The sequence below is a fragment of the Poromitra crassiceps genome, assembly GCF_964638095.1.
Source record: "Poromitra crassiceps genome assembly, chromosome: 14".
Classification (NCBI taxonomy): Eukaryota; Metazoa; Chordata; class Actinopteri; order Beryciformes; family Melamphaidae; genus Poromitra; species Poromitra crassiceps.
Window position 1 is genome coordinate 32,319,721 of NC_139633.1, and position 26,152 is coordinate 32,345,872.

General features: G+C 44.8%; 2 protein-coding genes across 2 annotated transcripts in view; both read right to left on the reverse strand.

Annotated features, from left to right (window-relative positions):
- LOC310789521 (nephrocystin-1-like) overlaps nucleotides 1-21,934 on the reverse strand; it is a gene marked incomplete at both ends in the record, with an annotated part of 48,653 nt that extends 26,719 nt beyond the window's left edge. Inside the window, 6 exons of the mRNA XM_083651157.1 lie at nucleotides 621-715; nucleotides 9,802-9,889; nucleotides 10,029-10,077; nucleotides 15,971-16,092; nucleotides 20,090-20,191; nucleotides 21,890-21,934. Coding sequence (XP_083507283.1) covers nucleotides 621-715; nucleotides 9,802-9,889; nucleotides 10,029-10,077; nucleotides 15,971-16,092; nucleotides 20,090-20,191; nucleotides 21,890-21,934 — 501 coding nt within the window. The remainder of the gene's footprint in view (nucleotides 1-620; nucleotides 716-9,801; nucleotides 9,890-10,028; nucleotides 10,078-15,970; nucleotides 16,093-20,089; nucleotides 20,192-21,889) is intronic.
- Nucleotides 1-26,152, reverse strand: part of LOC310789400 (NACHT, LRR and PYD domains-containing protein 3-like) — a 291,155-nt gene that overhangs the window by 131,117 nt on the left and 133,886 nt on the right. The gene's annotated exons all lie outside the window — the stretch shown is intronic.

Below are 26,152 nucleotides of genomic sequence, written 5' to 3' on the forward strand. Positions count from 1 at the left end.
AAATATATATATATATATTAACACGTTGAGTGCCATGGACGAGATATCCCGGCTTACATAATCCAAGCGTTGAGTGCCATGGACGAGATATCTCGGCTTACATAAACATTTTTTTTTTTTGACGGTGGGACATCGATCAACCCTTTTTACGTCTCTTATAGCAGAATTGGAGGAAGAGAATGTGTATAATCTATTTTACCGACCAGCTAAGTGGGGACAGTGCCCTCCCGACAGAGAGGAATCCGAGCAAAAAACAGCCGCGGGTCCGTCCGCGGGAGAAAGCCATTTAATTTTCAAGGAAATAGCTGGGCGAAAATGCTTTCGATTTCACACACACACACACACACACACACACACACACACACACACAGAATCTGACCTTCTGCGCTCTGCTCATGTTGCTCTCAGCATCCAGCCAGGCGCTCTGAGGGAAAACACCGGTCAGTCAAACAATAAAACTCCACATCAGCCAGAGTACCAAAAGTCAATCAATATAACCAGTCAACAAGTCAGCCAATCAGTGAGCCTGTGACACACTGGCCCAGACTCGTATTAGTCGTCAGACTGAGAGACTCTGAGGTACCCAGATTGCACACATACAGACAAACACACTGTCTCACCTTGCCAGTGTCTGGGTCCAGGAAGAGGTCTCTAAAGGAGAGCTGTGATTGGCTGAGCTCAGGCTGAAGGTAATGACTTCCTCTGTACGTCAGCCCTACAGAAGAAATGTTTATATCAGTTAGTAAAACAAAACAAATGATGGTCTCTGATGGTCAAGGATCCCACTTGAACTTTTACTCATGCTTCTCTGCACCCACACCAAAGAGCACCTGTTTCAGTGATTTGACCAAGGACCCACGCAGCGCTTCCTCATCCCTTCTCTCAATTAAAAATGGTCTTTTACAGCAAGGTTTATTTTGCACAAATTCATAAAAAAAAGATTCTCATGTTGTAATAATAAAAAAAGAAATGCCTCTTAATTAATGTGTTGTAATTTTTTCGCTGTGGTATCGAAAATGGTATCAAGTATCGATATTTTCTTGGGTATTGATATGGAAGTTGAAATTCTAGTATTGTGACAACCCTATATAACATCAACTACATTTGACCAGTTAACGGCATGCTGCTTGATAAAAAGAAAGAAAAAAGGCAGCAGATTCCACCTGCTAGTTTGTTCCAATGCAAATTGACTGCAGGCGCACTTATTGTTTATTGTTTATTTCAGATCCCCATTAGTCACTGCCTCAGCAGCCACTATTCTTCCTGTGGTCAAACACATCAGTTACAGTACAATTAAAAAGTAAAAAAAAGTACACCAATAAAGTACTCAATACATACATACATACATACATACATATATCCACATACATACATACATACATCCATGCATCCATCCATACATTCATACATCCATCCACATACATACATCCATACATACATCCATCCATACAGTACATACATACATACATACATACAGTACATACACACACACACACACACACACACACACACACACACACACACACACACACACACACACACACACACAACAAAAACAAAAGCAACAATTATCCTAGACAAGGAGAAAAAGAAAATTGAATGAAATATATCAGACAAAGTACATATAGAATCAAGCAAAAAAGAAGAAAAGGAAAATGTATCAATACAGCAACAATAACCAGAAACAACACAACACAGAAACAACACACTAAACTGAACTTGAACAAAAATAGGTCAAAAGAAAATAAATAAATAAAGCAGAAACAACTCATAACAGAATACAATAAACTAACATAATTCTACACAATCTAAAACTATCTCTTTCTGCATTACATCTTTTCTCAGTCTCTTCTTAAAACCAACTCTGCTGGTAATTGAAACTAAATGCTGTGGAAGTCTGTTCCAGTAGGTAATTGCCCTGTACATGACAGTTCTTTTTAAACTGCTGTGAAAGAAGCAGAAGAATGTCACCTCTTGTCTCACTATACTCTTTGTCTGCGCTCAGACTGGAAATATTTACCGGAAACAGCGCCATGACGGTTTCCCCGCATCGAGAAAAACGTGATATTAGAGCAACATATCGTTATAAATATCAACAACTAGCCAACGCTGGTGAGCTGTATGTAAACAGCGTGACTCGAAATGGTTGCAAGTTATATCAAAATGGTCATTCAGTGGCGTTTTCAGGGGCGCCGTATAGGGGGGGAAAGGTAGGACGATTCTAAGGGCCCTTGAAGCTCACAGGGGCCCTGTCAGCTTCAAGGGCCCTAAAAGCTTGGACACTAGGCAATTTTTTGCAGTATTAAATTATTAACCTATTGCAATGAATATACTATTTTATTCAATGTACTAGTAAAACGAATTGCTTCTTTTTGGCAAAAAAGAAAAAATCCTCTTGCACACACACCCCCCTTCGATTTTCAAGAAATGGTTTCTCCCTGCCTGGCTGACAAAAAATAGGCACGCCTCCCATCCAGGCAGCGTGGCAGCAGCAACACTACGCAGTACGCGCTGAGATCAGATGAGAGGAGAGAGCAGAGAGGAGACGCAACCAGCAACATGCCAAAAGCAAAGTCAGGTTTCAAAAAGAGAAAGGATATGCAAGAAAGAGAGCAGAGAGAAAAAAGAGGACAACAGTGCCTCACACAGTTTTATAGGAAGGCAGGTGAGTGAGCTGGACTGGTGCAGCTGTCTGCTGCCTGTCTCTGTGTGAGGCGAGGCAGATAGCCTACGCTACGTGAATCACTCTGTTAACCTAGAGAACTGTCTAGTAGTCTGTCTGGCGCCATCTGAACATTTATTCAACTTTTCTTAACTACTGGAAATTACCCTGTTAGACCTTAGTGAAATATGCTTACTTCACAGAGTGTTTACATTTCCCTCCTGTCCTGTCTAGCGAACATTTAATCAATGCAAACAATTGTTTGCAAGCCGTTCATATAAATCAGTTGTCCCTCCCTGCCTGGCTCTTGCCTAACACAACAGATGCAGAATCAGACACAGCCCCCCCACCCCCCCCCCCCCCACCCCACCGGCACCTTCCAATGAACCAGTCCTCCTAACTGATGAAGGAGGTGAGACACACACACACACACAGGAGCAGCATTGTGTTGAATGCCATGGTAGTTGGCACAATTGCAGTGGGTCTGTGGGGATTTATTTGTAATACTAATAATAATAATAATAATAATAGTAATAAAAAAATAAGAAGGATCAACACAATTTATTTGTCCACATAATGACCATTATATGAAAGGAGAAGCAGCCCACAAATGACAGCCAATGAGAAAAGGAGAACATAATGATATTAAGACTGAATAATGATATCACAACAGTCTCATGCTAAACACTCCTGTTGGACTCCACATGTGTATCAATATTCTTTCTAGTCATTAGTTGATAGTATTTCTTTGTTCCCTCTGGTGTATTCAGAGCAGAGAGAGAGTATGATGATTCAACAGGGATGGTGGTGAGATGGTGAGTGAGAAAAGGAGCAAATATTGATGGTTAAGACTGAATAATGACAACACTATAGTGTTATCCTAATATAATTTAAAATGCGATATTATCCTCTAAATCAGCTTCAAACAGCCCAAATTTTTCGCCGCCGCCCTTCGGACGCCGGCATCAGTGGGGCCCATGCTATGTCCTGTCATGGGGCCCAAAATCCCTGGCGGCACCCCTGGGCGTTTTACTGCAATGTAACTAACGTTAGCCCACAGCTAACAGCTAGCATTAGCCACAGTACCAGAGCGGATGATGATTACTAGGGGTGCACCGATCACGTTTTTTGCCACCGATCACCGATTGCCGATCGCCTATGGGAAATATCTGCCCAACTGATCATCGGCCGATCACCGATTACCGATCACCGATATATAAACTCCTCAAAGAAAGTTTGGAAACGTTATTTTAGGTTGATTATTTCTCCCCTTTAATAATACCAATTAGCATTGTATTTTATATCGTTGGAAAGCCTCATTAGTGATAGGGCTTTTTTTTTTTTTTTTTTTTTTATATAAAAAAATATCGGCAATCAGCCGATCTCATATTTGAGGTCAAAATCGGCCGATACAGATTGCTTGCCGATCGATCGGTGCACCCCTAATGATTACCCACAATGCCTTGCGTTGCCCCAGCTCTATTAGCCAGGAAAGGGCTCACGCTACTTTTGAATGTATAAAATAAAGCTGATAATATACAATTTGATTCTTTAAACGTCTGACCCTTTCTTAAAAGTACATCACAAACGTACAGCCCTGCTTAATCCTCACAAAAAAAAAACAGGTCCATTGGAGTGAATGGAGATGTTGCAACTCTTCTATGGCTCTGGCGTTAGCTAATGATCACATGAGTGGGGGAAAGGGTCAATATCATCCATCTGCAGCGCCGGAGCACCATCGCCCCGCCCACCGTGTACGTTCTCAGACCCGCTGGATGTGTACACGTACAGACCAGAGTACGTTTCTAGACTTTCTAGAAAATAAAAGCCTGGATATTTTTCTTTTAAATCAGCGTTCTGTAGGTATATGATATTCTATTATGCTTGTGTGCATTAGTCTTTCGGATGATTGAATGTTTGTATGATTTATGACCTTGGCGTTGATCTCGCTGGTTAATTGGCTAGCTATGCTACTAGCTAGCCAGCAACTACCCCCACTATGAGCTCCATGGTCTGCCTCTGAGACCCAGGACAGCCCCCTCACACCACCCGCCTTCCATGAAGCTGCCCAACCACATACCCAGTATTAAGCAGCCCTCCCCAGGCTACACACAGACCCCCGCCCCGCCAGGACCTTGTCCTCCAGGGACCTACGTTACCAACTTATTGGACCTTGCTGGCTCAGTGGCCACACTTTACGGACTTTGCTATCTAGCTATAGCTAACATCAGTGTTTGGCTGCTGCAGTGCTCGCCTACCTCGCTCGCAGTGACTGCTTTTATTTTAGAAGGAGTATGTCTAGAAAGTATCCGGTCTGTACGTGTACACTTCAGGTCTGTATGTGTACACTTGCAGTCTGTATGTGTACACTTCCAGTCTGTATGTGTACACTTCAGGTCTGTATGTGTACACTTCCAGTCTGTATGTGTACACTTCCGGTCTGTATGTGTACACTTCCAGTCTGTATGTGTCGGTCTGTATGCGTACACTTCCGGTCTGTATGTGTACACTTCCGGTCTGTATGTGCACACTTCCGGTCTGTATGTGTACACTTCCAGTCTGTATGTGTACACTTCCGGTCTGTATGCGTACACTTCCAGTCTGTATGTGTACACTTCCGGTCTGTATGTGCACACTTCCGGTCTGTATGTGTACACTTCCAGTCTGTATGTGTACACTTCCGGTCTGTATGCGTACACTTCCAGTCTGTATGTGTACACTTCCGGTCTGTATGTGTACACTTCCAGTCTGTATGTGTACACTTCCGGTCTGTACTCGTACACTTCCGGTCTGTACATGTACACTTCCGGTCTGTATGTGTACACTTCCAGTCTGTATGTGTACACTTCCGGTCTGTATGTGTACACTTCCAGTCTGTATGTGTACACTTCCAGTCTGTATGTGTACACTTCCGGGCTGTACTCGTACACTTCCGGTCTGTACGTGTACACTTCCGGTCTGTACGCGTACACTTCCGGTCTGTTACTCGTACACTTCCGGTCTGTACGTGTACACTTCCGGTCTGTATGTGTACACTTCCGGTCTGTATGTGTACACTTCCAGTCTGTATGTGTACACTTCCGGTCTGTATGCGTACACTTCCAGTCTGTATGTGTACACTTCCGGTCTGCATGTGTACACTTCCGGTCTGTATGTGTACACTTCCAGTCTGTATGTGTACACTTCCGGTCTGTACTCGTACACTTCCGGTCTGTACATGTACACTTCCGGTCTGTATGCGTACACTTCCGGTCTGTACGTGTACACTTCCGGTCTGTATGTGTACACTTCCAGTCTGTATGTGTACACTTCCAGTCTGTATGTGTACACTTCCGGGCTGTACTCGTACACTTCCGGTCTGTACGTGTACACTTCCGGTCTGTATGTGTACACTTCCGGTCTGTTACTCGTACACTTCCGGTCTGTACATGTACACTTCCGGTCTGTATGCGTACACTTCCGGTCTGTATGCGTACACTTCCGGTCTGTATATGTACACTTCCGGTCTGTACGTGTACACTTCCGGTCTGTATGTGTACACTTCCAGTCTGTATGTGTACACTTCCGGTCTGTACGCGTACATTTCCGGTCTGTATGTGTACACTTCCGGTCTGTATGTGTACACTTCCGGGCTGTACTCGTACACTTCCGGTCTGTATGTGTACACTTCCGGTCTGTATGCGTACACTTCCGGTCTGTACGCGTACACTTCCGGTCTGTACGCGTACAGACCGGATACTTTCTAGACCTACTCCTTCAAAAATAAAAGCAGTCAGTGCGAGCGAGGCAGGCGAGCACTGCAGCGGCCAAACACTGATGTTAACACGCAAGCTAACGTTTGATAGCTCCTGGGGGACGGCTGGCTGTCTGTACCCCGGGAGCGGTGCTTAACACATTGAGTGCCAGCCATTTTTTCAATCCTGTAGGTAAGTTGTGCCAGGTTTTTTTTTGAGGATTCTGGCTCATTTTACAACAGCCGAGGATTCTTTTCTGTTAAGACTTCGTGAACACCAATCATCTAAAAATAACTAATAGAATGTGTGCTTTCTCTGTCTAAAAGAGTTAGTTTGCAGAGTTAGTAGTTATGTAGATATTAGCCGTTGAGTACAGCATGGTTTTAGCGTATGAGACAGCAAGCTGAGATAATCGCAGTTTTGTGAAATTCAGCAGAACAGTCACCTGCCTGTGATTGTGGGTGCCTTTGGGCGAGTCTGTATACTGTATTGTGTGTGTGTGTGTGTGTGCGTGTGTGTGTGTGTGTGTGTGTGTGTGTGTGTGTGTTCGCGCGTTGCTCCGCGGCTCTGGGGGGAGGGGATCTCTGTCCGTTCTGTGTGTGTGTCTCCGGGCTCCTCCCTCCGTCTGTGCTGCTGCTGGGAGTTTGCAGCGAGTTGAGCAGCCTCTCTCCCTGGCAGCGAGTGTGGATAGGTCTCACTGTCTCTTGGGTTTGAGAGCCCCGATTAAGCCCCGTGCGACTCTAAGCTTTATGCTGCTCACCCAGTCCATTTCTGGAACCCCCCACCGCAGCAGCGCGAAGCGTCCCCGCCTACAGTATGAGAATGAGGCTCGTTCGTTTCTGACTGTAAAATCGCCAAGCCATTTCCGCGGGAGGCGGCTGCTTTTGGTCCACGGGTCCCGTGGCTGTGGCTTTCTCTCTGTCTCTGTCGCCACTTTAGTGGTCGGTAAAATAGATTATACACATTCTCTTGCTCCAATAGTGATCTCGAAGATGTAAAAGGGGTTGATTGATGTCCCACCGTCAAAAAAAAAAAATGTTTATGTAAGACGAGATATCTCGGCTCTGGCACTCAAGCGTTGGATTATGTAAGACGAGATATCTCGGCTATGGCACTCAACGTGTTAAGTGTGGGCCACTGGGCCAGCAAGGTCCGGACAGTGGGTAACGTAGGTCCATGGAGGACAAGGTCCTGGCGGGGCGGGGGTCTGTGCGTAGCCTGGGGAGGTCTGCTAATAGTGGGTATGCAGTTGGGCAGCTTCATGGAAGGTGGGTGGGGTGAGGGGGCTGTCCTGGGTCTCAGAGGCCGACCATGGAGCTCATAATAGCGGGGGTAGGAACAGGATGGATGAGTTGCTAGCTAACGTTAGCTAGTAGCATAGCTAGCCGATTAACTAGCCAGATCAACCCCGGGAATTCGATCAATGTTGGGGGGAATAGTCTGTCAACATCTGTCATGAATCATGCAAACATTCAATCATCCTACAGACACTAATGCACACAAGCATAGAATATCATAACACCTACGCCGATTTGAAAAGAAAGATATCAAGTCTTTTATTTTTTTAAGGAGTAGGTCTGTGGTCTGTACGCGTACACTTACGGCGGGAGAACGTATTTAGCTTCAAGACTGCATTTTTGTTCGTGTGTGACCCTCAACACAGGCTTTGATTATCCCGGGCCACTTACTGATACTTATGCTTAAATTAACCCACTCATATTCTGATTTATTTCAAGAAAAACATTTTGGCTAGTGGAAATTCTAATTGGCTGGTAACTTTAAAATCTAGCAGCCATATTGGCAGGTGGTCAAAAAAGTTAATTTCAAGCCCTGAGAGCAGGTGGTGACATAGGAGTGAGTGAGAAAATGATCAAATATTGGTGGTTAAGACTGAATAATGACATCACAACTGTTAATTTAAAATGAGTTATTCCTCTAAACCTGGCTTCAAATGCACCAAATTTTTCGCACTGGCGCCGTTCAGCCCTCAGCAAAACCTGGTCGCGAGGACATTTTTTGTGGCCCTCTCTATCATCAAAGTTACCCATCCATGGGTTACGGCATGACAATATTTGTTCGGCCCCCGGCAACAATCTGGGTTTCTCATGTGGCCCCCCATGAAAAATAATTGCCCACCCCTGTGTCTTTAGTAAAGACACTAATGCACACAAGCATAGAATATCATAATACCTACGCCGATTTGAAAAGAAAAATATCGAGTCTTTTATTTTTTTAAGGAGTAGGTCTGTGGTCTGTACACGTACACTTCCGGCGGGAGAACGTACACGGTGGGCGGGGCGAGATGCAGATGGATGTATCTGGAAAGGGGGGGTTCACCGTGACGTAACGCTAAATCAAATCGGCCATTTTGGAGGCCCCAAAAAAAGGAGGTTTGACCCCTAGAGCAGTGGTTCCCAACCTTTTTACACCAAGTACCACCTGAGAAAGTAGTTGGCTCTCCAAGTACCACCATATGACCGACGTTAAAATACAGTCTATTCAGCTATGCACAGTTCACGCAGGAGGCAAATTTATTCCAACCTGCAGCCTATGTGCAACCTGCAGCAGCTGCACTTGTGCTGGGTTGACTGCTGTCTTCACCTCCTTGTGCTTTATCGTTGCTGCTCTCCTCTACTACAGCTCTTTTACGATTCCCTCCCGTTTTGATCCACTTTAGCATCCCTCCTCGTCTTTGTTCACCACTTGTGTAACCATGCGGGGCGGGCAGGTGATTGTGCATGCGCAACAGGTATAGTGTCCGTCAGAAACAAATATTTGTTTCTAAATCTCAAGACAACAAAATAAACCTCAATTTCAATGATCACAAGTTTATTTTCATTCGTAGTATTATTTTGATAGATAAACATGTTTTACAATTGATTTTTAAAGTTGGGTTTATTTCATAATTTAAACATTGGGATTCCAGGGATGAAGTACCACCAGCAGGGGGGGGGGGGGGGGGGGGGGGGCGCAAGTACCACCTACCTTGAGAAACACTGCCAATAATATTAATAATTATTATTATTATTTCACTTTCACATGTTTGAAAACTACTACTAATGACCACCATGGATTTTGCACAAAAACTATATATATATATTATTTTTTTCACGGAGCCTTCCAAGTACCACCAGCAGGGGGCGCAAGTACCATCTACGGTACGCGTACCGTAGGTTGGGAACCACTGCCCTAGAGGGCACTCTCACTGCCTGAAAATTACACAGTGTACCGTGTAGAATTCTAACAGTTTAGTCTCAAATGTAGAGATTTTTCCTTCACACACCACCTCAAAAGCCATATACATTAGTTGAAAGCTGAAAAAAAATTGTCATCCTTTAAGTGTGTGAGTGTGTGTGTGTGTGTGTGTGTGTGTGTGTGTGTGTGTGTGTGTGTGTGTGTACTAACCTTCCTCCACCAGCAGTTTATTAAGAGTTGATGGTCTGAATCCTGAAGGGATCGCCCCCATGGCAGAGAGCACATCGGTCGTATCAATCTGTCCTTCACAATCACACACACACACACACACACACACACACACACACACACACACACACACACACACACACACACAGTGAAAACAATAAGAATCCTCAATGCAGTGCAGAACACTTGGTGCGTGGAGAGAGTCTCACCTCAGTCAGAGCCTTCCTGACAGTAGACCAGTTGGAATGGGAAGCAGTGCTGTTAGAGAGCAGAGAGGAATGGAAACACTGACATTATTCAGAGAAAGCATCATTAAAACAACATCATCATCAATTTCAATCTAAATTAATTCCGTCTTTTGATCACTTGTTGTCTCGTCGTCGTTTTTGTTTCCCCCCAGTTTTCTCCCCAGTTGTACTCGGCCAATTCCACCTGTCTAAGTTGTGCCCGTCGTTGCTGCAGCCCCTCTGCTGACCTGGGGCAAGTTGTAGACTAGCACATGCTTCCTCTGATACATGTGCAGTCGCTAGCTGCTTCTTTTCACCGGACAGCGAGGCGTTTCACCGGCAGGATGTAGCAAATGGAGGGATCATGCTATTCTACCCCAACGACCAAAGGAGGCGCTAGTGCAGCAACCAGGACACGTACCCATATCCCGCTTCCCACCCGCAGACACGGCCAATTGTGCATGTATGGACATCCGACCAAGGCAACATGGGGCACGACAGTAGATCCTGTGTGTTTCTTATGTGTATTAGGGGTGGGCGATATGAAGATCTTAGATCGTTCACGATCAGAATGGCTCCACGATCTGCCTTTCCAGACAGATCGTTAGAATGGCGCTACATGCAGTGCACATTCTATCAGTTGCATTTCTATGTCTGAAAGACGCTTCCAAAGTTTTCCTCCCCTCCCCCTTTTCACTTTGCAAAGTGCAGCAGCATGGAGACAACATGGAGGGGCAGTTAGTTTGAGAGAGACACACGCACGCACGCACGCACGCGCGCACGCACGCGCACACACACACACACACACACACACACACACACACACACACACACACACACACACACACTCTTAACCAGGGCTTGCCTTGACACAAAGGACCTCCCGTCATCCCGGGGACGTAAAAAATAGCATCAGGGACGATGAAAATTAATTTGGGGACGGAGCCGGACGATAGCCTAAACACACGCTCTGCTCTCCTCGTTATGAACAGTGTTAAAAATGACATGCCACACACACACGCACACTAAACATGCGGGCACTGGCAGAGAGACAAACAGGCAGATAGAGCGGAACTCATCGCGCAAAAAGAGTCTGAATCTCTGCTGCTCTTTGTGATAGTTTGAGTTTAATTTGCTTCAGTCGGACTTTGTCAGTTATTGCAAATGCGAGGACGCATTGCTCCTAATCTGCCCTCATCCTGCTGCCTCGTATTCTCAGGAGAGCGCGTTTCTGCTCCACCTTCTCTTTCCTTCCCCCCTGCCTCTCTCACACTGCTCAACGCTTTTCTTTCTTTCTTTTTTTTATTTATATAGCCCTAATTCACAAGCATGTCTCAGAGGGCTTCACATAAAGTATGTCTAGCTGATTCTAGCTAACACACAGTAACAAGAATATACAGAATAAAGATAACATTTGAACATTTGAAGAAAGCAGGAGAGTGGAGGAGGGAGGGAGAGGGGGGAGGTGGGGAGAAAATAGGAAATGTGGAGGAGGAGAGAACAGAGGAGGAGAGATGAGGGTGCAGGGGAGGGAGAGCCAGGGTAGGGGTAGGGTCTAGGGTTGGGGGAGGGGAGGGAGTAGGATACGGGCCCGGATTAGGGCGAGGGTGGGGAGAAATGGGAAATGTGGAGGAGGAGAGAACAGAGAAGGAGAGGTGGAAGGGTGCAGGGGAGGGAGAGCAGGGGGAATGTGAGAGGGAGGAGAGGGCAGAGAGGAGGAGAGAACAGAGAAGGGGAAGTGGGAGGGCGCAGGGGAAGGAGAGCAATGGGAATGTGAGAGAGGGGAGAGGACAGAGAGGAGGAGAGAACAGAGAAGGAGAGGTGGAAGGGTACAGGGGAGGTAGAGTAGAGGTAGGGTCTAGGGTGGAGGGAGGGAGTAGGATACGGGCCCGGATTAGGGCGAGGGTGGGGAGAAAATGGGAAATGTGGAGGAGGAGAGAACAGAGAAGGAGAGGTGGGAGGGTGCAGGGGAAGGAGAGCAGGGGGAATGTGAGAGAGGGGGGAGGACAGAGAGGAGGAGAGAGGCAGAGAAGGAGAGGTGGGAGGGTGCAGGGGTAGGAGAGCAGGGGGAATGTGAGAGAAGGGAGAGCAGGAAGTGGCAGGGATTCAGGAAAATAGGGGAGAAGAGGAGAAGGAGCAGAGGGGGGGAGAAGGAGGAGAGAGCAGGAGAAGGGAGGGGGGGGGGCGGTGGGATGTGGGGGAGGAAAGAGCATGGAAAGAGAGGAGAACAAGAAGGGGGAAGAAGGGAAGAAGCGGGGGAAGGGGGAAAGAGAGAGGGGGAGGGGGGAGAAGATCAGACAACTGACTACTCTAAGCATTAACCAGAGCTAACTGGGGCATAGTATCTAGCTAATCTACAGCCTAATCTGGCCTATCCTACCCTGCTCTAGTCTGATTTTAGCCTGAACACTAACAGGTCAGCCTTAGGCTGTAGCTAATCTATCGCCTACCTAAGCTGTTCTAAACCAACCGGCAGCCCTCGACCAGTGATGAAGAGCACCGATGCCCCCCGACCCGGCCCCCGCCCACATAAGGCGTGGGAGGGAAGGCCAGGCCGGGACACAGCGGCACCCCCTCACCCCCAGTGAACGCAAGAAAACCTTTCCACCATATGGTGGCAATCCACACATGGATCGCCACATGGATTGCCCCAGTGACTTGGCTGAGGAGGAACCTTGTGAGGTTGTTGTGCTAGGGGCCCATTGCTGCGGCCCGGGCGGACCCAGCCCCCACGCGACCCGCCCCCCCAGCCCCCAGCCACCAGCATAGTGACTGAGAGCGTGAGAGCAGGCCACGCGGGAGACGGGCCCACCCAGGCCACAGCAGCGGACCCCCATCTGGGGACTCCCCTCCGAGACAGGCCGAGAGATGCCGGGCTAAACCATGCACAGAGTTTCCGATAATGAAACTCTGTGAATGGTTTATTATGGAAATAAAATTTACAAGAGAACAGAAAATTGAAAATGTAAAAAAGAGTCCAACAGAAGGGATATAAAAATGTAATTTTTAAATTATCCTAAGATCAGGGAAGGGAGTTGAAAATCTAAAAAGTAGAGTCCAAAAAGAAGTAGAAAATGCAGTCTTTAAGTGTTCGTAGGTTTAGAGAATACTAGTTAATTAGCTAGGTGAAAAAAGGGGTAACAAGATTGGGAGTTCCATGAGGATGATCTGAGGAATCCATGAGTCCGCGTTGGTGACATGGGTTAAGAGGAGGGGAGGGGAGGATAGGAGTCGGAGGTGATGATTAAGAGGAGGGGAGGATAGGAGTTGGAGGTGATGATGAGGCGGCGGGGGCGGGGGGCTGGGGGGGCGCCCCCCCCCTTCCCTTAGGCAAGCAGGTGACCAGGATGATGAGGATAGGGGTCGGTGACGGTGATGAGCCCGGGGTGTCAGACAGTAGAAGGAGTAGTGGGTAGATGGCCTATAGTGACGACAGGTGGCTAGGGCGATGACGGCCGGACCTAGGGCTGCAGCGGTGGGGTGTACGTCAGGCCAATGAAGGACACCTGAGGGGGAGAGAGAGAAGAGAGCGGGGGAATCTGCGCAGAGGTGGAACTAACTCTATAGACAACAATAAAATTGGGTCAAATCAAAATTTATTAGGATTATTTAGGATGACTAATATTATACTGCTAATTCAGGTCTAGGTAGTCTAGGTCTAAGTTTAGACTGATACTGCTGGCTTGTGATAGCCCGCTCAGCAGTTCAGGACTAGGTTTATTCACCAGCTAAAATCTATCTGAGCTACTGGATCGGCTGATGCCATATTATTAAATTAGGTCAAGTCTAAGTTTATACTGATACTGCTGGCTGTATCAGCTGTGTGTGTGTGTGTGTGTGTGTGTGTGTGTGTGTGTGTGTGTGTGTGTGCGCGTGCGTGCGTGCGTGCGTGCGTGTGTGTGTTAGGGCTGCACGATTAATCGTATTTTCATCGTCATCGCGATATGAAAATGCGCGATGAACACATCGCAAAAGTCACGTGTTATCGCAAAAAAAAACACTGAACGCAACATGCAAGATACCGGCTGAATAAGTGTCCAAATGTTCATGTCATTCTTGCCAATAATCCACTTCTGTTATAACATTTCAGTCTGGAATATGGAATATCTTTCAATAATCGTTATGACTAAAAGGCTAAAAGTAATCTCATGTGTAAGAAATGACTGTTCTTCATGAAGTAAAAATGTAAATAATGAACTTGTTGGTTTTGGATTTTTTTTAACTTCAAGAGTGCATTTTTGTTCGTATGACCCTCAACACAGGCTTTGAGAATCCCGTGCCACTTACTGATACGTATGCTTAAATTAACACACTCATATTGCAAAATGAATTTAGGCCCTCACTGTAATACTTCAGAAGTTGAATTTGAAGTTCAGCATTAATACATTTGTCATTTTTTGTCTTAGATTTACCTTTGTGTGTTATTGCAATATAAAACTACATAATTGAGAATTCGTAATCATAATGGATTCTAGATTCTGGAATCGAGAATCGTTGGAATCGAGAATCGATTCTGGATTTGGATCGTGACCCCAGGAATCGGAATCGGATCGGATCGTGGCTTAGCCGGATCGGAGCACCCCTACCCATTAATATTTTTGTTTATAGCATTTTTTAATTTATCGCAGGTCATATCGTCATCACAACATTGAACAGTGTTATCGCACATCGCAGCTTTTCCTCATATCGTGCAGCCCTAGTGTGTGTGTCTGCTGAGCCGCATGTCTCTGCTCTTTCCCCACTCTCTCTCTCTCCCTTAAATTAGCAAATTGACAATTGACAAATGACAATCACGCAACTCAATTGCAGATAGCCAATATATTCGTCCCATCGCCCAACCCTACTGTAAAAATAACAGTGAACCAAGAGATAGATAGAGTGTTTGCATGCTTGTGAACATTATTTTTTAGCACATGAATTATTGGAAACTCAGCGTAAATGAACGACATGAAAATATTTATAAAACAAATTGAATTTTAAATTCCCATGACTTGTCTAGGTTTCTCATGGCCGTATGAACCCTGAAATTAGTTTGGTTGTACTTGTACTGTTCAGTAACTTGCAAAATAGTCTTAAAAATATGAAAAATAATCGTGATAAAATCGTGGATCGTGATCCTGCCTGAAAAAATTGTGGTATGATATTTTTGCCATATCATATATTAGGCATTATGTATGCCTAATGTTTAATTGTATGTTTAACAAGTTATAAGCTATTTGCACCTGTATGTCAAATACGTCGAATTTAAAATGTCTGAACACGTCTAACGTATGCACAATGCCTAATGTTTAATTGTATGTTTAATAAGGTACATGCTATTTGCACTGTATGTCAAATACGTCGAATTTAAAATGTCTGAACACGTCTAACGTATGCACATGACATGTGCACCTATGTGCAATGAATATGCCACTGACTTGTCTTATCGCTATTCTGCCTTATTGCCTATTGCTGCTTAGTATTGCTTATTGATGCCTATTTCTTATTGCCTATTGCTCATTGCTTGTTGCCTATTTGTACTATGTCGTAAACGGAGTCCACAGCACAAGAATTTCACACGTGATACTTGTACCATGGAGTGACAATAAAAATCTTGAATCTTGAATCGCCCACCCCTAATTCCACCCCAACGACCAAAGGAGGCGCTACTGCAGCAACCAGGACACGTACCCATATCCGGCTTCCCACCCGCAGACACGGCCAATTGTGCATGTATGGACATCCGACCAAGGCAACATGGGGCGCGAACCTGCGACCCTCGTGTTGGTGCTGTATTTTTTATAACTAATATAGTTCTGGGATCCTTTAATTTGACCGCATCACTCAGAATAATCTGAAGGACAAAACTGGTCTAAGAACCTCTGGAAACAACACAGTAAAACCAAATCTCAGCAGATTCCAGTTTTTAAAACGGAGAACCTCACCTCCGTTTGTCTTGGTCCTCGGACATGTCTTCACCATCCTGCTCCTCCTCTTCCTCGTCTGACTCCTCATCATCATTATCATCATCATCTTCATCTTCATCATCGTTGACACCAGAACCACTCTGAAATGTTTTGGTACAGTGAACGGTTTTAATCATCTAAGCCAGCGGTTCACAACCTTTTCCCACTCATGGCCCACTTGAAAATCTCAAAAATGTTCTTAGCCCACATTCAACTGTAAACAGTATGGAGGCCAGATAATGTGTTCTCAGCCCACATTCAACTGTAAACAGTATGGAGGCCAAATCATGTGTTCTCAGCCCACATTCAACTGTAAACAGTATGGAGGCCAGATAATGTGTTCTCAGCCCACATTCAACTGTAAACAGTATGGAGGCCAGATAATGTGTTCTCAGCCCACATTCAACTGTAAACAGTATGGAGGCCAGATAATGTGTCCTCAGCCCACATTAAACTGTAAACAGTATGGGGGCCAAATAATGTGTTCTCAGCCCACATTCAACTGTAAACAGTATGGAGGCCAGATAATGTGTTCTCAGCCCACATTCAACTGTAAACAGTATGGAGGCCAAATAATGTGTTCTCAGCCCACATTCAACTGTAAACAGTATGGAGGCCAGATAATGTGTTCTCAGCCCACATTCAACTGTAAACAGTATGGAGGCCAGATAATGTGTTCTCAGCCCACATTCAACTGTAAACAGTATGGAGGCCAGATAATGTGTCCTCAGCCCACATTCAACTGTAAACAGTATGGGGGCCAAATAATGTGTTCTCAGCCCACATTCAACTGTAAACAGTATGGAGGCCAAATAATGTGTTCTCAGCCCACATTCAACTGTAAACAGTATGGAGGCCAGATAATGTGTTCTCAGCCCACATTCAACTGTAAACAGTATGGGGGCCAAATAATGTGTTCTCAGCCCACATTCAACTGTAAACAGTATGGCTAGAGTAGTCAGATTTTCTGATTTGCTCCCCCCTTTTCCTGCTCTCTTCTCTCTCACACTCTAAAGCATGGCACTCATTCTACTCTAAAGTATGGCATCCCCTCCTTTCCCTGTTCTCTACACATACGCTCTCATATACTCCCCCTGCTCTCCCTCCCCACCTCCTCCCCTTCCTGAACTCTCCTCCCCCACTACTCTAAAGCATGGCATCCATTCTATTCTAAAGCATGGCACCCGTTCTCTTTCTCTTTCCCCGTTCCCCACCTCCTCTCCTCCCCAACATTTCCCATTCCCTCCCCACCTCATCACTTTCCTGCTCTCTCCTCTCTCACATTCTCCCTGCTCTCCCTCCCCACATCCTCCCTTTCCTGATCCCTCCTCCCCCACTATTGTAAAGCATAGCACCCATTCTACCCTAAAGCATGGCACCCATGCTATTCTATATTTCTCCATGATTGTTCAATGTGTTATTATTACTACTGTAATTTGCTGCTGTTGTGTCAGCTATAATTAGCTAGACATATTTTCTGTGAAGCCCTCTGACACATGCTTGTGAATTAGGGCTATACAAATAAACTTGACCTGACCAAATAATGTGTTCTCAGCCCACATTCACAGAAGTGGGCCCAGGGCCACAGGTTGGCAATGGCTGATCTAAGCATTTTACAATACACTGATGTCGTTAAGGTAAAACCTCAGTCTGAAGTTTGAGTTGCGCTGATGGTTACTCACCAGTCACCTCTTTAAGTACTTTAAAATGCAACATTATCATTATGTCCTAAAGTGTGTATACTGTATTTGGCAAATGGATGGTGGTGGTGGTGGAAACCTAGAAACTAGAGACACAGGCTTGTTCCTGAAAGGTTGCTGGTTCAAACCCTAGACCAGATGGGCAAATCTTAGTTGGGGAACACTCTGCTATCCAGGTGCTCTTCACCAGGCTGAGAAAGACACTTCACCAGGCTGAGGCTGTGCTGGAGAGCTTCTAAATGGAGATATGTGAGTGTGAAGCAGGACAAACTGTCAAGGTGGATTTTGGAATTTTGCAGATGTTAAATGGATGACACACCTATACATGTTTTACTGGAGGCCACATTTGCTGGCTGTGTGATGACTATAAGTGACTGGGCAGTGTAATAGTATGACTATAAGTGACTGGGCATACTTGCACTTTGTATTATGTTTACATTTCAAATTTATTTTGTTGCACTATGTTACTTTTTACCCCTACCAGGATTCTAAGCCTGTATCATCTGGCAGGGGGACTAACAATGGAAACCAGTCCTGTGACTGTAATTGTCGTGCATTTACATTTTTCTGAAATGTTCATTAATGTACACCTGTCCCCTATCGAACAAATAAACAAATTGAAATTGAAATTGAAATTGAAATAGTATGACTAGAAGTGACTGGGCAGTGTAATAGTATGACTAGAAGTGACTGGGCAGTGTAATAGTATGACTATAAGTGACTGGGCAGTGTAATAGTATGACTAGAAGTGACTGGGCAGTGTAATAGTATGACTAGAAGTGACTGGGCAGTGTAATAGTATGACTAGAAGTGACTGGGCAGTGTAATAGTATGACTAGAAGTGACTGGGCAGTGTAATAGTATGACTATAAGTGAAGTGACTGAGCAGTGTAATAGTATGACTATAAGTGACTGGGCAGTGTAATAGTATGACTAGAAGTGACTGGGCAGTGTAATAGTATGACTATAAGTGAAGTGACTGGGCAGTGTGATAGTATGACTAGAAGTGAAGTGACTGGGCAGTGTGATAGTATGACTAGAAGTGAAGTGACTGGGCAGTGTGATAGTATGACTAGAAGTGACTGGGCAGTGTAATAGTATGACTAGAAGTGAAGTGACTGGGCAGTGTGATAGTATGACTAGAAGTGAAGTGACTGGGCAGTGTGATAGTATGACTAGAAGTGGCTATAACTGGCTCTGTGCTATTCCTCTGCAGAGTATGCATGCCCTGTCTGGGAGAGATCAACCCATGCCAAGAAACTTGACCCAGCATTGAACAACACCTGCCGTTTGATCACTGGTTGCTTGAAACCCACCAACACAAACCACCTGCACCTCCTCGCTGGCATTGCCCCCGCTGACACCAGACGGGAAGTTACCAGCAGAGTTGAGATGACAAAAGCCACTAGTGATGAACGCCACCTCCTCTACGGACGTCAAGCCCCAGCCCAACGACTGAAGTCAAGAAGAAGCTTTCTCAGCCATGTCCAGCCACTAATAACATCCCGAGAAGAAACCAGACTCCAGCTCTGGACAGAAAAGCTAGAGAATAACCCCCCTCAAACTGACATGGGAATCCCCCCCACTGAAAACCTCCCCCCTGGCTCAGAAGCACCTTGGTCTCAGTGGAAGACACTCAACCGCCTAAGAACAAGAACGGGACGATCTAAAGCTGCTCTGGCCAGATGGGGCTACATGACTGGCCCAACCACCTGTGAATGTGGAGAAGCAGACCACACTATGGAGCACTGCCTTGTCTGCCCTCTGCTGCCCAACCCTTGCAGCTCAGAAGACCTTGCAGAGTTTAATAAACACGCAAAGAACTGTGTAAAGAAATGGGAAACTGTCATATAACACCATGCTTCAAAGAAACGAAAAGAAGAAGACTATAAGTGACTGGGCAGTGTAATAGTATGACTATAAGTGAAGTGACTGGGCAGTGTAATATTATGACTATAAGTGACTGGGCAGTGTAATATTATGACTATAAGTGACTGGGCAGTGTAATATTATGACTATAAGTGACTGGGCAGTGTAATAGCATGACTATAAGTGACTGGGCAGTGTAATATTATGACTATAAGTGACTGGGCAATGTAATAGTATGACTATAAGTGACTGGGCAGTGTAATAGCATGACTATAAGTGACTGGGCAGTGTAATAGTATGACTATAAGTGACTGGGCAGTGTAATAGTATGACTAGATGTGACTGGGCAGTGTAATAGTATGACTATAAGTGACTGGGCAGTGTAATAGTATGACTATAAGTGACTGGGCAGTGTAATAGCATGACTTCAAGTGACTGGGCAGTGTAATAGGAGTGAAAATCAATTAAATAAACTGGTGTCATCAGTGTCATCTTGAGACACAAAATGGCTGGTTGACTGGTTGTGTACCTTCAGGTAGGTTTTAGGGACGACTCCTCTGTTGCCTTTAGTGTCCTGCGCCAGCCACCATCCATCTGCCGTCTTCCTGATGATCCTCAGCACCGCGCCCCTCTGAAACACAGGGCAACAAACCAGTTTGTGTGACTTCTCCCACATTATAACTTACAAATCTGCGGGATGTGACAAAAATATGCACAATTCTCGCAATCCCGCGCCAAATCATTGACTTCGTGCCTGGCAGCTCGGGTGCTGCACGCTTGAAAAATAGAACAGAAGCTGAAACTTATCGCTGCAGCCCGCGTGCTGGTGTGATCGGTCTCGCCTCTTAACAAGGACGCTGAAATGAAACTGCCTCCACGCTGCGTAGCTTCAGCATTGCTTCAGCATAGCTTCGGCGTATGGTGTGTCCGGGCCCTGCAAGTCAAAGTTGCTCCTTTGACTTACAGAATGCACAACTGTTCTATTCTAATCACTTAACTTTCTGCATTTCTCCTGCTTATTTATGAACCTTGTTACATTGAGAAATTCCATCAGCCTGTTTGATGGACAGGAAAGCTTTCAGAATGAATATCTGACTTGTATAAATGGATTACCAACCTTTTTTGATTTGTGATGCCACATTGACGTCACAAAAATCTAGGGACCCCAGAATTTCACTACATTGGTAATATCATAAGTATCATCATCAGTGACATCATCAATTGGGGTCGCGACCCCAAGGTTGGGAACCACTGGTCTAGGGGCTGATCTTCACCACACACCAAACAGTGCCTGAAAATAAAGGTGTGTAGTTGCCTTGCGTGAGTCCTATCAGCCCAGAGCCATAGAGATATAAGAGTTGTGTCATCTCCATTCACTCCAATGGACCAGTTGATTTGTTGTATTTGTTTGACCTCGCCATAGTTCCTGGAAGTAAGTTTCTGGATTAAGCAGCAGTGTAGAGTTGCAGCAGAATGGGCCGTTTGTGAGGTACTTTGAAAGGGTTTAAAGATGTTTAAAGATTACAATTGTATATTATCAGCTTTATTTGATGCATTCAAGCGTACTTCCTGGAACTGTTCCCCCACACACACTAATAGCTATGTGAGTCACGTGTCTATCAAGCATTTTGGACATCAGTTGGCACCACTCTCTCTTTAGCTCACTCACTCTGTATCAGCCTAGTAGATTTCAGAATGATTCTACTAGGACTAGAACTGTGGAAACACTGTTTGAAGGGCGTGAGCGCCCTCTGCTGGTTGAAGTCAAGATGATGGACAACATGTTTAAGACCAAATAAAAAGGCCAAGATGAAAGAAAATGTCCTCCGTTCAATTGATCAAGTGAGAAACTTTAGGACAGCACGGCGGCAGCTAGACATACATGCTCCAATGTCAGCTTGATGAGGGGGTCCAGGGGAGTCCCCAGCAAAATGAGTCAATGGTGTGAATTCACTAGGATTTCAATGAGTAGAAGTTAGCCCAAGGAGAGAATGTAGTGCATATACTTGGTCATAGCTTTCACTCGCTCCTGTTATCTCCCCATCGACATTACATTAAATTATATTATATTATATTATATTATATTATATTATATTATATCATATTATATCATATTATATCATATTATATCATATTATATCATATCATATTATATTATATTATATTATATCATATAATATTATATTATATTATATCATATTATATCATATTATATTATATTATATTATATTATATTATAATCATATTATATCACATTATATTACATTACATTACATTACATTATATTATATTATATTATATTATATTACTTTTTCGGGCAGCTGCACACCGGCAGGTTCACCAGCTGCAGCGTGACAGCTTGACACCCGACCATGAGTTCCGCTTAACAAATAAGCAATTTATTTTGCAGTCATGCAAACACATTGAAGAGTGCCTTTTTGTCTCTTTTATTTATTTTTTACAGAAAAGCTCTTTTCTCATGATTATTCGAGAAGATGGAAAAACAATTGTTAGACCTGGTTATAAGAAGCCATTTTATAGAAATAGTGAAAGGGGCCTTAGTAGTAAAAGATTAGCGAGATGGTAACACTTTATTTGGATAGTCCACCTACACAGAGTCTACAGAGTATAGTAACAGTTTATTAGTTGAGATTGGGCCTGCACGATATGAGGAAAATCTGCGATGTGCGATAACATTGTTCAATATAGCGATGACGATACGACTTTAGCTATACAGTTCCCTATGTCTTTCTGCTTTAATAATGCTAACGTAGACCCCAAACATAGCCTATGCCCACTGAATAAAGAAATGAAATACACACTGACTCTAGCTGAAACTACACACAGCGTGTTTGGGCTTTGGCAGAGGGGCGGAGCGCACTGTTGCAAGGGAAAGGTGTACGCTGGATTTACAACACAAGACAAAATGATCCGATGCTGAGTGGGAATGCATGACACGTGTAAATAAAACTACTTTTGTTATTCATTGCGTTTCAGGCAGTCTTTGCGATGTGTTTATTGCGCATGTTCATATTGCGATGACGATGAAAATACAATTAATTGTGCAGCCCTAGTTGAGATTCAACAATTCAACAAGCTGTTTGTCTTTGTCTGTAGATGTTGTATGAAAAGCTTATTAGTTTACATTTAACAAACAGATTCTGTTGCTTCCTGTTCCACACACCTGAACCTAGTGTAACATGTATGTTCATAACCTGTTCCACACACCTGCACCTAGTGTAACATGTATGTTCATAACCTGTTCCACACACCTGCACCTAGTGTAACATGTATGTTCATAACCTGTTCCACACACCTGCACCTAGTGTAACATGTATGTTCATAACCTGTTCCACACACCTGCACCTAGTGTAACATGTATGTTCATAACCTGTTCCACACACCTGCACCTAGTGTAACATGTATGTTCATAACCTGTTCCACACACCTGCACCTAGTGTAACATGTATGTTCATAACCTGTTCCACACACCTGCACCTAGTGTAACATGTATGTTCATAACCTGTTCCACACACCTGAACCTAGTGTAACATGTATGTTCATAACCTGTTCCACACACCTGAACCTAGTGTAACATGTATGTTCATAACCTGTTCCACACACCTGAACCTAGTGTAACATGTATGTTCATAACCTGTTCCACACACCTGCACCTAGTGTAACATGTATGTTCATAACCTGTTCCACACACCTGAACCTAGTGTAACATGTATGTTCATAACCTGTTCCACACACCTGCACCTAGTGTAACATGTATGTTCATAACCTGTTCCACACACCTGAACCTAGTGTAACATGTATGTTCATAACCTGTTCCACACACCTGAACCTAGTGTAACATGTATGTTCATAACCTGTTCCACACACCTGCACCTAGTGTAACATGTATGTTCATAACCTGTTCCACACACCTGAACCTAGTGTAACATGTATGTTCATAACCTGTTCCACACACCTGCACCTAGTGTAACATGTATGTTCATAACCTGTTCCACACACCTGCACCTCGTGTAACATGTATGTTCATAACCTGTTCCACACACCTGCACCTAGTGTAACATGTATGTTCATAACCTGTTCCACACACCTGCACCTCGTGTAACATGTATGTTCATAACCTGTTCCACACACCTGCACCTAGTGTAACATGTATGTTCATAACCTGTTCCACACACCTGCACCTAGTGTAACATGTATGTTCCACACACCTGCACCTAGTGTAACATGTATGTTCATAACCTGTTCCACACACCTGCACCTCGTGTAACATGTATGTTCATAATAGGGATGGGCATCGAATTTCGAATTTTCGAATAATCGTTGTTACATCATGTGTCAAGTATGTTCAAACCCCATACTTGACACATGATGTAATACCCCATGATGCGGTGGCGCAGTTGAGCAGTTGAACCGGTGAGCAGCAAAAAAGAAGAAGAGTCGTTGGAGAAGGGAAAATAATGTTTCCGGACACACAAATAACCCAAACTTTCTTAAAATACGAGTTAACAAAGCGCGGCCTCAGCGCGGCCTGCTCGACAACATCCGTGGCAACAAGGTGCGTAGTTTATATTAGTGATTGGTGCATGTTTGAAGCTTGTAGATCGCTAAATGTGCAACTTTACCTCGATAAAGGGGTCGGGCGAGCGCGACTATGATGGGAGAGGTACTCGAGTGAAATAGTCGCGTTTTGCGGCTACTGATGTACATGACTGCAGTGAATTTTCCCCAACGCATTAAAATTTGAATTTCTGAACAATATTTCAAAATGGGCTAATTTTACTGTTTGGACTCTGCACCGTAGGCTGTAAAATGTGTTTTTCTCCCCCAAATATCAACAAGAATGAATTTTACATGTATTTGATTTAGAGTGCAGTTTGCATGGGTATTTATTCAATCTGTGTGACATCACTTCAATTTGTGTATTTTATCGATTTTTAATGACAGCTTTTATTCTGAAAAGTCCTGACCGGAAGTCAGAAATTCCTGCTAGCAGGCGGGAACGAGAGCGACACCGACACCGGAGGTCACAGCAAGCGGGAACCAGCAGGCACGAGAGGCCGAGGGCAGCAGCCGACAGGCCAGGCACTTGTCGGAGTCGGACTCGGGGAGTGAGACTGGAGCTAACAGCGAGGAGGAGGCAGCAGCAAGCGGGGGGAAGTTGCATCGCGGCCCCGGCAGACGCACCTGGAGGAGGAGAGCGACCGGCGGGGCAACAACAGCTTGAGCGAGGCCGAGGAGGAGGGCAACAAGGCGGGTCTGGCAGGCGAAGGGGATCATGGAAGGCTAGACAAGCAGCAGGAGCAGCCGGGGGAGAGATCTTATCAACTCAAAAGAGTGAAGAATGAACTCAGGACGACTATGAATCAGAAACGACTGTCTGCGCTCTCCCTGATGGCTATTGACTCCCAACTAGTCATGGGAATAGACTGAGGATTTAATGAACAATTTCGCAAGCACAAAGTCAAGAAAAGAAGATCTTCTAAAGGTAAGGTTGATATTTATTGACAATAATTTCTTGGCATGGTTATTTATCATTATTTCTGAGCAGAAATGTGATGCTGGCTGCAGGCTGCTGTCATTCTTTGAAGTGGTTGCGCAGTTTGCAGGCTTGTGTTGGTCTGTGTTGTTGCATGCTGCATTCAGCACTATAGCTGGCAGGGCAGCACCCTCTGCTGTTTTGTATTGGAATTGCAGTCTCAATAAAAATATATATATTACAATGTGTTTTATATGTTTTATACTGCGATATTTAAGGGTTATTAGCAAAGCAAAGAGGGTGGAGATGTTATTTTTGATGTTTGGTTCATAATTGTCTTAATTGTCTTAATTGGCCTCGGCTGGGTCTACTGGGCGAGGGTGTATGATGTTGACAGACCCGAAACACCTTACGACCCCAGATAACATCACTGATGACGCGTCCTAGCGCATGCGGTAGTAGTGTATTTGAGAATGTAGAATCCTGGCTTGCCTCTGGCCAGTGACACTTAGGAAAGACTAGGTGACAACCAAGTATAGTTTGGTGACGAGCTGGAGAGACAGTTGACGGCCGGAGAGACAGCAACCGGTACGGGATGGGATTAGCACCCAGTCTTGGCTCTCTCGTGAGGGAGAAATCCACAAACGCTACGGATTAAGGTCCTTACACACCGAGCACGTATTTTTCGTGCGATTAATTCGCACGTCAATAATATTTTCCGAACCTATATCAGTCAATGCAACCGTGCATACCAACGGCGAAGTTTCGCCCAGCGTTATTGCGGTGTTTATTTTTTCGAACCACGTTCGATTTTTCAGAAATTCGCTTCCGACGTGTACACATCTGTGGCTGTGATTGACAGGTGGGTCAAAACTCGCATCGCAATTTCGTGCCGTATATTCGCATCGCTCCCGATGTGTAAGGACCTTTAGCCTCCTGAAAATCTGCGCAAAGATCGGCGCGGCCTGGGGTCCTTCAGGCTAGAGCGAGGTGCTCGACGCAGGTAAATGACGTGCAGCGCACAGGCCCTCTTGAGGCGTCCTTGAGGCATCCTCTCAGCCTCTGGATTGCCTTTGCCACGGGAGGGTCTGGTGA